This window comes from Sander lucioperca, chromosome 3 (assembly GCF_008315115.2).
Source record: "Sander lucioperca isolate FBNREF2018 chromosome 3, SLUC_FBN_1.2, whole genome shotgun sequence".
NCBI lineage: Eukaryota > Metazoa > Chordata > Actinopteri > Perciformes > Percidae > Sander > Sander lucioperca.
Genome location: NC_050175.1, coordinates 26,079,274 through 26,092,684, shown reverse-complemented (window position 1 = coordinate 26,092,684; position 13,411 = coordinate 26,079,274). Strand labels below are relative to the sequence as shown.

General features: G+C 41.8%; 1 protein-coding gene across 3 annotated transcripts in view; it reads left to right on the top strand.

Moving 5' to 3' along the window:
* zfhx3 (zinc finger homeobox 3) overlaps window positions 1-13,411 on the top strand; it is a 139,524-nt gene that overhangs the window by 78,559 nt on the left and 47,554 nt on the right. For all 3 annotated transcript variants that reach the window (XM_035999572.1, XM_031324122.2, XM_031324120.2), the window contains one exon: window positions 462-693. In XM_035999572.1, coding sequence (XP_035855465.1) covers window positions 462-693 — 232 coding nt within the window. The remainder of the gene's footprint in view (window positions 1-461; window positions 694-13,411) is intronic.

Here is a 13,411-nt window from a genome sequence, read left to right as displayed (position 1 = left end):
TAGTATCCCATGCGTGAAACAAGCAGATGTTTGGAGTTTCCTTTTCAGAGACGGGAGGCTTCTGTTGAGTGAAGGGGATCAATGCTCCCTTCCGTCTGTGAGGCTGTAGACCCACGGCTTCTGAAGGGTGGCTGATGTGATTCCTGCCTACCGTTGGGCCCCTGAGATTTGCGTGCCTCACAGGCCTCTCCTGTCCTGTTAGCCCACTGAAACAGACACTCACGCAGACAAAGTGTGCAGTCCAAACAGTTGTCCTGAAGTGGAAGAGGTCTGGATGTTAAACAACAGGGCTGTGATTGGGAATTGATTTGTTCATTTGCCAACTGTTTGAGTGAAAGTGAGTTGGTGGTGCCTAGCCAGCTATCTGCCATCTACAATAACCTCGTTCTCTCTCTTTCCCACTCTCTCTTCCTGTGTTCCTTTCTTTCTCTATCTCTCTCTCTCTCCATTCTCCCCCACAGCACCTGCAGCAGCACGAAAACGCAGTGGAGGGTGATGCCTGCTACTACCATTGTGTGTTGTGTAACTACTCGACCAAGGCCAAGCTCAACCTGATCCAGCATGTGCGCTCCATGAAGCACCAGCGCAGTGAGAGCCTCAGGAAGCTTCAGCGCTTGCAGAAGGGCCTGCCGGAGGAGGAGGAGGACCTCAGCTCCATCTTCACCATTCGCAAATGCTCTTCTTCAGATACAGGTCAGAACCTGCCCCTGTGGCCCTTTTCTTAGTATCTTTTTATTTGCGTCTGCCTTTGTTTTACTCTCTTGATCTCTCTACCTATGCTCCACTGTCTCTTGTATACATAAACATACATTCATCCACTCCACTGAGGCATTTTATATGCCTGAGCTGTCTCAATTCGTTTTTTGTTTTTGTGTGTGTGTCATACAAACGTATTTGAAATACAGAAATATGAAACACAAATGTGCATTACTATTTCAGATAGGAAGAACAGTACATTACACCTCTAAGTATGCCTTTTACTTTGATAGAGCCGAGTGAAATTGTAGCTAAATTGAAGAAAGGGGTTCTCATTGTGAGAGACAATTTAAAACAACATTCCTGGGAGTTGTGTATCTCAATTTGATTCAAACAACTTTATTTTTCAAATGTATATTTAATTTTGATATAATTTTAGGTCCATATCATTTACACAAGATATTCCTGCCTTCAGCAGTAAAAGCAGAGATCTCTGTTAATGGGAGCTGTTCTTTTCGAGCTACCCAAGACATATTGAGACAGGGCATTAAGGCCAGAGAAGGAGGAGCCGGACAACAGCAGCAGCAGCTGTAACGACAACAAGAACACCACAAAACAGACACAGCTACAACAGTAGCATGGCTGAAACAAAGTGCCTTAGCTGCTCATTTATTATCAACTGATTAGGAAGAGTGAGCTGTGGTCAATTAACACCCTTTCTTAGCAGAGATTTGGTTTTCCAATCACTTTAACTCCTGTGCCCTGACAAAGGGGCTCTATTGTGTGTCCCTCCAAGAGGGAACCATTACTTCCCTCACACACATACTCGCTGTCTGTGTTATGCAGGAGCGGGGAGTGTGTGTGTGTGTGTGGGGGGGTAGCCTGTGAAGATGCTTTGTTCCAAGGAGGCAGGGATAATGAAGCCAGCGGCCGGGAAATTGCGCAAAAGGCAGTCACAGATCTGAAGCAAATCATTAGAGAACATATTTAGCTGAGCAATTAGGGACAATTAAGCTTTCTGCTCGCTGCACTCCAAATATGTTAATGACTACAGTACAGTGGACAGGCGAACATGCAAAGGCAATAGGCAGGGCCATTTAGTTTAAAAGGGTTGGGGGTTGGGAATTTACTTTTTTGTGTTCAGACAGGAGGAGTTGTTGTGCTGTTTTTATTTTTATTTTCAGCAGATGTTGTTTTTATCAGTCCCTTTTTTTCTATTTTAACCTTTGATGTGCTAGATGCCCATGTTTGTGCCAGGGTGAGGGATCTGAGCTTTAGGTTAGGTAATGGGCCCCTGCAGTGGGGCTGTGTGTGGCTAGTTTCATTACAGCACACACTCTCTCGCACACACACACACACACACACACACACACACACACACACACACACACACACACACACACACACACACACACACACACACACACAAGGAGACAGCGGTTACTCCCCTGCAGAGTTTCTTCAAATTACAATAACCCTCACTAACTTGAACAGACCACTAGTATCTAACAAAATGTAAAAGGATTTTTTTGTTTTGTTTTACCAACTATAAGCCTCCTTTCTGCTCTTTTACAACAAGCTGTAGACAGATACGCATATATAAACACAAGATTAATTATTATGACCTATTATTATTTAGATCTAATTCATTGTTTTCAATCCAACACTACCCCCATTTGTTTCTTTTTGGAAAAGAAAAAGCATCTTGATCAAATTACTTCAATAATGATCAAACCTCTTTGTCTGTAATCATTAGCTCTTAAATAGCTGACTCCACACCTCTCACTTCTACCATTTCACACCCCAGATGCCTTGTTCCAAAAGCCTCAGCTGCGCCGGTCCACCTCACAGCCCCACCCCTCCACTATAGAGCTGAACCATTCCCTCCCAGTGTAATATTTAATTTCCTCTTCGCTAGCTCTTCTATGGCACAGGGCTCTTTTTTGTGGTTGAGGCATAGTTGCTAAAGTGGTGGAACGTTCCCTGGCTTGTTAAAACAAAGTTGCCCCTGAATTCCTGGGTCACCTAGACAGTAATTCCCTTGCCTGCTGCTGTTCTCTGATCCTGCGAGTCTGCTGGCGTTAGGTGCTGAGCTTGTAGCCTGCCTTGGATTTTTTTGCAAAACATAGGAAGCCTTTTTTCCCACTAAAATTCTCACAACTATCATCACATGACATTACACACAGACGTGGTATGAAATGGTAGCATGGGATAATTCTTTAAAAAGATCTCCAGAATCCCTCCATTTTAGCCAATAATGTATGTAAGTCAACTGATACCTCTGTATGACAGCAATGGAATGAAATTAGGCCAGGTCATGCATGATCTGGTTCGTTTGACACTTTACAACGTTGCATTTTAATGCCCCTTATGAGGATGCAGCAGACTGTAGGGATTTGGTTCCACATATCTCCTCTGGGCTGAGTGTCCGAGGAGAGCAAGGGCAGCAAAAAATTAGGTTTCTTTCCAATTAGACTAACACAGGGATAAAAGGCTTGCATTGTTTTAATTCTTGCTCAAACTGAAAATGTGCTGCTTAGGCATGTTGCTCTGTGACCACACCTCCATTTATCTTCCTTAACCCCTTATCTGTGGGGAAACAAAGGGGGTCACAGAGGGACCGCAGCCCAGTGTGCAGAGATCACTGAATAAAGCTCAGCACTGACTTGAACCAATGCATTGTCTGCATCAGTGCTAACCCTCTAGTTTAAAGGATAACAGCTCATTACTAGACACAAAAAGAGAGACATGTATGTGACAGAGAAGGCATAGTATAGGGGTTAATTGTGACTGCTGACAAAGTAAAGCATCGGGATGTATTGGTATGAGAGAGACAGATATATGGAGAATAAGAGAAAATTGTGAGCAACGGATGCAAAATAAGTGGGGGAAACAAGTTTGGGGAGCTTGAGTGTGGGAGCTGGTGTAACACTTGAGCATATGATGACCCTATTTCAGATGAATGATGTTCACCAGGGCATATAACTCAATGACATATTGAGGTTTCTCATTTCTTAACATTTAATCGACAAAAGTTATTTTTTGAGTGTACAACAGAATGAGATCATGCCTTTAAAAAGGGCAAAGTTAAAATGCACTGAAGGGTGGATGCCCTTCTGCAAGAAATGTTGGCTTTGTTTAGTGTGTGTGAGAGAGAGAGAGAGAGAGAGAGAGAGAGAGAGAGAGAGAGAGAGAGATATGCAGGCGAGAACATTTTATAAGGGTAAATTGTTAGTATTTTTCAGTGGTGGTTTACTTGTGTGCTTTTATACAGTATGTATGTGTATGGAGGAGGCAGAAATGGAGAACAAACGCGGTTGACAGTGTGGATTAGCTCCTGCTGTAAATCTGCCTCAGTCACAGATGGCAGGCCCTTGATCGCTGGGCTGTGACGGCTTGGCTCTCATCGCAGGAGGAAATCCCTGTCTGTGAGTCTAGGAGGCTGGGAAGGAGAAGGCTGGGGCTGGGGCCGCCTGGGCAGCCACCAGTCATTGTCTCCCGTTGGTGTAGACATACAGGCCTGAGTATTCAAGGGCGAAGACTGGCCCGGGAGGGGTCATTTTACTTTGACTTTGCAGTTGTTTCATCCACCCCATGGTGAGAGCTTGTAAGTGGAACTTAAGCCTGTAGTTAAGATCAGCGGTACTTTTAATGACCAGTTTGAGAAACTGGGCAGGGGAGCTGTGTGCATTATTAAATGGAAATGAGACGAAAGGATGCATACAAATTACTGCATAATAGGTGTATCCAAAATGAGATCCATTGCTTGTTTCGCTAAAAGGGGTGCGCTTTCAGGGTCACACACCTAATAGTAAGGCCTGTCCTGACAACAGAGGCATTTTTCTTCCCTCCCCATATGCCTCCCTCTCCCTCCCTGCCTCATGCATAATTCTTGAGACGCTCTGAAAAAGCTGGAAAATGGGCTGTGACATGGAAAATGCACTAATAAAGCAACGAGTCACTCATATTTTAGGATTTGCACAACACCTTGCAGTTCACGTTGAGATTCAATGATGGCAGACAGGATGTGTCGACATGAAGTCTGTCAAAATTACTGTTACAAACATCTAATATGCATTATATTCAACCATGCCTTCATCCTTTTGTCTTATCCTCTGCCTTTAACCACTATATTGCAACATTTTAACAGGGCTTTACTCTCCCCTGCTATTATACCCTATCATACCCTGCTATCTGCACGTCGAGTGGCTAAGCTAAAGCTGCTAAAGCCAGGTAAAATCAGAGGTGAGCCAGGCCACGCTCTGATGGCATGCAAGGGCCATAGTCTGAGCCTTTGCTCCCCACAGGCAAAAATCAAAACAGACGGTAGCCATTTCTGGAATGTCCTCCTTTATTCATGCTTGTTAAAATGCAAAGTAAACCTTTCCAGAAACAGGATATTGTAGCCCCTAACCACCAGACCTTTTCTACATGCCAGATTATGGCCAATCTGAAAGTAAGTTGTATAGACAGACATTGCTGCAATGCGCTTTTAATAAAGGCTGTTATTGCCCTGGTGATACAGAGTGGATATGAGGATGAGGACTGAGCAGGCCTGGATGAGTACAGCCCCAGAGGGCCCCCTGCTCAGTCAGGCCTCCGTCAGTCGCCTGCCTTCTAATCCCTGTCCAGAGGGCATCGAGGCAGCATAGGAAATTGTTTGCTGTCCATAGAACGTGCCAGGAAATTCATAAATACATTACTTTTCATTTTGAAAATATTACAAAAGACTAGACATTTATTAAAAAGCCAAAATGATGGCTTTATAGATTTTCCAGTTGTGTATCTGCTCTAACTAACACAAGCAAGTCTTTTCTCTCTGTGTGCCCCCTGCTTTATGGACAAGCTTGGTATAAATTCCTCTGCTGGCTCATCCTGTAATAGCAATTTGACCAGAAAGCCACCAAGCTATTCTGGGATGGGCTGTGAATAAAAATGTCTTTTGTCCAGATTTTTACCTCCCCTCCTGTATGAACCGTCATTCTGTAAATACTGGCTGGCTTTGCCCCCAGGCTGGAAGGCGGGTAAAGTCTGCCTCCTGGTTGTGCCAGCCTGTCCAATAGCTGCAGCTTCGAGGAGAAGAGGGGCGGCATAAATGTCAAAGATGAGACAATAGGAAAAGTGATGAAATGTGATGAGGACAAGTTGAGTCATGCTAAAACATCAAAAGCAATAGCATTTCACAATCATGACATGAACTCTTTTTAATGCAGTATTTTGAGATGTTTATTTATGCTGAGTTCGCCTTGTGTGTGCCCTGTATGTTGTATGCCCTGTGTGTGATTTCACTGTCAGTTATATCATGTGGGTGTAAATATGCGCACGATTTTATTTTGCAAACTCGCATACCCATAAATGAGCACACACATAGGTGTCCACTTTGAGAATCAGGCATGTGTGGGTGCGAGAGGCTCTCCCTGTCATCAAGCCCATTTTCAGAGGAGACTGGCAGCACATTATAATATTGGTTTCCCTCTCTCCTGTCATTACCAGACACTCTCCTTGAAAGCTGATCCAAAAGATAGACAGTCCATCAGGAGACAGTCATCTCATTTGTACTTACTAAACGTGTTAATGAGTTCTATTTTCAGGCCTATAGGCTTTGCTGCTGGATATTGGAGCAGAGGTGGCGATCGGTGGTGTGAGGTGCTGGATTGCAGGATCAGAAAAAGCTCGGAGGGAAGGGAAGGAGGTAATGCAGGAGCCCTGCTGCCCCTCATGTCACTCACACAGAGTGACCACAGCCTCCGCAGGGGCTGTCAGTCAGGGCCGAGGGCGGGAAGTCTGTGGTTAAAGACAGACACAACCAGTGGAGAGAATAGATTGGGTGACAAAGACATTATGGTAGTGATGGGTTTAGTTATAGCAGCAGTCATGTCACTGCCATACAGGTACATGAGATGAAAGAAAAACAAGTAAATTTAAGACGAAGGAGCACGACATAGTTTCTACTCTTTAATGATGGATTTGTGTTTGATAGAGCATAGGACTAATGCACAGTTTGGTTTTCATGTCCAAAATATTTTCAATACAGTTAGAGGTTAGTGTGAAATGTGGCTGACTTTTCTTATTAGATGATATGATGCAGGGTTTTGTTAACAAATGCTTGGACAAATGCTTCTCCACAAGTGTAACTATCACGACTCCACTGGCTCTTTTAATGTGATTACAGTTACAAAGAGCCAGTTGTGTCCGTGCCTCATTATCAAACCCACTTTGGTTGATTGTCTTTGTCAAAGAATGCATACCCAGCACATTTTCTACAATGTACTTGTTCGTAAAATAACTTTCATGTGTTTGCAATAGAGTGCAGATACATGTTCTCTTGTCTGACTTTTCTTTACTGGTAAAATGTAGTAGTTGTAATATTTTATATGTTTTTTGCACGCCTCTCACTTGACCTTTGCCTAAAGCGGACATTACCATCTTACATCCAGCGTGTTTTAATCTATGATATTGATTGTAGTGCTTGTGTATGTCAGGTCGTCTAGGAACTAGAACCAATAAATTGTTAAACACTTAGATTGCTTCATTTGTTACTATGTTTTGGTATTGGGGGAACAACAGTACTGCTTGCTGTCAGAATTAGGCAGCTCAATTTGACCATAGGCAGCATCAGAGAAGAAACGGGTAAAGTTTGGCAACTATCGAGTCGAGGCTAGGAAAGTTTTATTTAGCCATTTTTAATAAGGCTGTTTGTGCCCTCTAGAGAGAGCTGGTGGATCAAAGGGCATGATCTATGCTATGGATGAGTTCACTCTGGGTCCAGCAGAGACAGTAGGCCTCGCTGACAGCAAAACATAACCAGAGAGTGAAGGATGCCCTATCCAGCAGCATGTTGCCCTCACACTCCGAAGGCTCCATTAGAATAAAGGCAGATGAAACAAAGAATGGCTGAAAGCACAGATTTAGTGATTCATTATCCACTCTCTCTGATAGATAGGCAAGAGTAGTGAAGTGTGCCTAAGTGTAGGTGTGTAAGTACACATGTGTGAATGTTGCTTAATGTGCAAATGCATATATGTTAGTTGTATTTGAAGAAAACATCCATACAGACAAAAAAAACATACAGACACGTACATGATACACATGAAACACACATGTCCATGTTTTGAGTGCATTAGCAAGTCCCCTCCAGTGCATCAACCACATCAACTAAAAGCAGCCAGGCAGATGGCAGCAATGAGAGAAGTGCAGATATAATTCAATAGTGAACCTTTCTAACCTTTACCTGTGGGCGTGAGCACCAGTCATTGATTTACGCTGTGCTTGACAGTACACTACACACCACCTGAGGAGGGTGAGAGGAGGGTGGAGGAAGAGAAATGGATGTGTTTGGTGAAAAACACAAAAGGATAATATGAGTGGGAGGGAGTCTCTACTGTATGTTGGTGATGGTAGTGTGTGACATTTGAGGGAACTTTACACAGATGGATATTGGGAATTATTCTGAATTTGTCTAGTTTCCGCAAATATTGTCTCCCTTGCCCCATGTAGCTGGGTATCAGCAGACAGACAGAAATTCTCACACCACGTTGAGTGTGATACCACTAGTGTAGTCTACAGTAGGCTGCCATTGATTACAAAGCACCTTCAGGTCTGAGACCTGTGTCTACGTACTTTCAGAGAATTATCCCGTAAACCTGACACACAATAAAACAGTGGTTATCTCAGGATAAGCACATTCAGTACTCACGTTGTGTGGTGGCTACTGACTGAGCAGTGATCCTGTGAATGCACTATTTGTTAAAGAAAGGAAGTCTGGAGGGAAGATATGCCCACAGCCCGACTCTGTTTAGCCAGATGTGATTGCCGGCCCAGTGACACTGAGACAAAATAGTATTTGTTTTGTGACAATCTTGGACATTCTTACTGTTTGACTCAGTCAGATTTATGGTGTCCCAACTGGTCCAACTGATGGCCTGTCTCTCAAAGTCTGTCTTTGTCTGGCTGGAAGCGCTGCTCTGTCGTTGCCGTTTTATAAGTTGGCTGTGGATATTTTCTTCTTACTGTTCACTTGGAGCAAAGGACCTTGGATGAGCGTAGTGATGGATGATATTTACGTGAGGGAAAAATGAATGAGCAGCCAGGCATTTACACTGTAAATGCACACTGAAAAGATACATTTCCACCACGACCATAGAGAATGAAAAAGAGTTTTAGTGCAACAATATGAATTCAACCAATTAACCCAAAAAACATTTTTGTTAACAGTATCTGAAGTTTGGACCGGTCACAGACATGGATAGTAAAGCAATAAAAGTTTGCATATGTTTATCCCTCGTTGACAGACCTCACAGTGAAAACAGCTGAGTACAAGAAAAAGAGTGTAATGCTTGCTGTAAGGGCAAAACAAGTGTCTTTTTGTTTACATAATAAGAAAAGGCTTTTTATGCCTTTTACACATTTTTGCATATTCATTTGTGGATCCATTAATATTCTTTGTAAAATTTATTTTTACACAAAAAACTAATTTGCAAGCATACTGTATACAGTAATAAGAGAGAGAAGGCAAACAAGTTGAAAACATCATAAAAACTCATCCTGAATAATCCACTGTTTAGAAAGCAAGCAAAGGTCAATTTTCATAGTCCTTGCTCAGTAAGCATACAGGAGAGCATATCGAGTCAATTCAGCTGCACTGCACAGTCAAGGGGGAAGGACATGCAATTTTGGTCCTTTTTTGCATTAGTCGGCTATGTTGGACCAAGTGCTGCTATAAAAACATTTTCCAGTTTCCACTCAGGAGGCAGATGGTTTAGTTTTTTTAAGTTGTAATATTTTAATGATATATGTGCACTTGAATAGCCATTTTGAAAGAAGTATATTGATGTTTGTCCAGAAATACTCAGGTGTGTGATCTGAAATGATAAGATAGAGTAAAAGCCATTTAAAAAAAAAAAAACACAATAATATGAATAGTGATTGTACTGTACTGTAGTTTAACCGTGTATTGCTACTTTAAGGTCCTCTGGCACATTATCATCAGCTCATTGGGGTTTTTAACCCATTTTTCTCTTCACTGTCTATTACCAGAAGCATATTCTGTGCTGTGATCAACTTTTGGTTGCATAGGGACATAAAAAGAAATCAGTAAAAAATCTATAAAAAACTGAAAATGATTAACTGTAGCAGTGCCTGATGATTGGGGGTTCTCTGGAAAATGGAGTTCCTCTCATGTATATGGTGAATATTTCGAGCACTTGGGAAAGCTGAGATGGGGCACACATTTGTGTGTGAGATGTAGAATAGAGAACACAGTGGATGTGTTTGGATCCATGTCACAAGTCGTTGTCAGTCTAAGAGACAGGCCAGCGCTCAGAGGCTTACTCGATTTAAGGTGGCACGGTGGCCAGTATGGCAGCCAGAATTAGGAAAAATGGGCTGTGTTTTTGTCATGTTAAACCAGGCAAAATAATCTAATTGTGTGGGGGAGAGCGAATGGCATACCTTCTTTGTTTAAAGGCCTTCTGCAGTCACTTTGCAGGATCCATTGTGCATTGACCACAATAGCATTAGTTTGCGCTCTTGTTCTGGGCTCTTCTTTTCTCTGGCTCTCTGCAGTCAGCTCCTGTCCGCTCCACTCTGTCTCCACGCTTCACTTCCACGCTCCACCAGTGCTCAGGAAGGGATTTCGAATCATGCCCCCCATCATGATTACCTCAACCTTGTTCTCCTCCTATCCTGTATTATCCCACCATCACCATCCTCAATCCTTTCGGTCCTGCTTTCTTATCCACACTATTACAAAGATACAGATAGAGAAGGAAAGACAACTTTTTTTTTGCTTTGTCTGTAGTCCACTTTTGCCCTGGGAAGAGAATTTTAATATTCTTATACTCTTGTTATCAGTTTTAAAAAAGCCAATCATTTAATGAGAAAATATTAAAATTGATTGTCCATGAGTTCACAATCTGATTGTCCATGAAATCACATGAGGTCTTGCAAATGTTCAAAGAATGATTTGTAGTCATGAAAACAATTTTTTTGCAAAATAAAATAATAATGAAACAATTATTCTTACATACAAAACAGCTGCAAATTCAACTGATTTACCTTTACAGCGGTGTGACACTGAAAATGACTTTCAATGGGCAAACATTGGAGTATACCCCAGTACTTATAATGATTTCTCTCAAGTGTGAGTTTTTCCTTTTTATTTTTTTTTTATCTAAAGATAGGGGCCATCTTTAAATTAGTGCTTGAGCCATACTACAAAGAAGAGCACTTACCTTTCATGGTGTCTTCTCAGAGTAAGCCAGGGCAATTCCTATGTTGCTTGGTGACCAAGCCTGCTGCTTACAGTGGATTATAATGCACAAGAAGCACAAATACATTTTATGGCCGTGATATGATGTAAAAAGTGGATGGAAGATATTTCTAAATGTGTGTGTCTTGAAGAATATTGTATAATCAACAGCAGGTGAGTAAATGAGGCCTCTCTGTATAGCTTACAGTCTTTCCATATCTCCAGCAAATCCATGTGCAAATTGTACGACAATTGACCTCAATATATTTAGTGCACTGTTAATGGCCCTCCACCTTGTGAAGGTGTAATCATGCGTAATTAAAACCAGGCCCAAGTTACTAACCTAACCTATCTTGTGTGCATTAAAGTGTCCTTTTTTTGTTACAAAGGTCATTCATAACTTGGTCGCGTTGTTGATGTACAGTGAGAGATATTGATTGATTAATGCATTAAGTGCTCACAATCCATTAGGTTCTGTGAAAGTGACTGGAGGGAAGACTTGTTCTTTCTCTCGCTGTGTATTTTCACTTCTCCCTGTTGTTCAAAGGGCATAATTTTTTTGCTGCCAAAGTTTAAGGGACAAAAGCCCGAATATCTGCCAAGTAATGCATTCAAAAGAACATTGCTTCTCATAAGTGTTAGTTCAATTACTCAGAAAATCTTGACAATGAATTGCTCTTACATTAGCCTGCTGCTCATCCTGACCCAAAAATAATATGTTGTTCATAGTCACCTACTATAAAACAAGCATATTTCAGCATATGAAAGTAAGGTTTACTGTCCTGTGTATTACAAAGAAAGTGACATGTTTGTTTTAACATACGGTAGCTTCACCAAAATTATGCCATCTGCCACTTCTCTTTGCTATCACAGTGACTAGTGAAGGAGTAGCAATAGACCATAAGTCAGATGCAGTGATGACAAGGAGTATTATTTATAACAATTTTAGCTGATTTTGTCAATCTCTTGACTAAATTGGAATAGACAAAGATGTTTTTTCTCAGACTTTGTATACCATCTCAGGATCGTTTCCAGAACCAATGAGAGCAAGGGCCACGGGGTTACTGCCTTACTACTTAGTGACAAGAAATAAGAGACCTTTATCGCCTGGGCCCTAAACAGGGAAGCATGTGAAAGGGGCCTGGGAGTCAGTCATTACCTTAGAAACATGGGCTGCATTAGAGATTCATAACAGTGTGCCATCTCTGCACCTTTCATCTCTACCAGGGCCAGCTCCATTAGGATCTTTTATCTTTGTGCTGATGGCTGCTCTTGATAATGGGGCTGCCGAGAAATCCCAAAAACTAAAGACTCACCTTTGACACTATTGGCCCTCCCTTTCCTCAAGTAGAGTAGTATATCAGAGTACACTAGAAGACATATACACTCTTATGTGCAGTCTTAAAACCGGATTTGCTAGATTTGTTTTTTATATTCTCCTCAAGAAGTTGATATCATTACTGAAGTTTAGTTTGTGGTTTCACTACACAAAGCTGTTGCTGTCCCACTACCTTCGACACTGCAGTCTGATCAAGGTGTTAATGATGCAGACAAAAATATATATATTTTTTATGCATGCTATCAATCAGTGTGTCTCTGATTCCCCACATTACTGGTAACATTATGTAAGGTTCAGGTTATGTCAGATATTGGCATTCTTCATGCTGATGCCCCCATGAAAATGCATTAATCCCATACAAAAGCCTCATTGAAAACTTTGTTTTTGGGCAGACAGACACAACTGCATAATAGTACAGTAATTCATGCAAGCCAATGTTTTTTAAATGTTGCAGTAATTATGAGAAATATTCGTACCTTTTCCCTACATTGCCGCAGCAGAGCAAATCTCATTTCCAAGGCAAAGCGGAGAATGAACACACTGAATAATCATTGTGTTTAATGCTCTGGTCATAATCCCAGGTTTCATGATGGTTTTCTAATGATTTTCTAATGATGTTAAATATTAGTAGAGAGTACAGCCATAATTTGAACACAGCAGTGGTTTTTCAATGCTCTATCAGCACACCCGATTGCAACTACAATGAATATTGCACTGGGAATGAGATTTAAGAGCCATCCCTTTTGGTGTTTTATTTTGCCGTCTCCCCATCTGCCATAAATCCTCATTGCTGTGTGCTTGAAGCCTCCGCTGCTTGCCTGCCTTCCCCAGGTGGGAATACAATTAGGTGCAGGGGCCATTTCATTCAGTGCCACTGTCTGTCCACCGCAGTCATTCGTAAAAAAACGCTGGAGCTGTCCCAGTGGAGAAAACAGTGGACTCCTGGGAAATATAAAAAAAAAAAAAAAGGAAAGAAGAGGGAGAGACACAGACAGAAGAAAATAGTGGGGAGATGAGCACAAAGACAGGAAAAATCTCCAGAATTGCTGTCAGAGGAGATACAAGCTTGGCCTCTGATGAGTGACAATTTTTGAGCAAAATATTTATTGGAGACAAAGGCTTTGTCT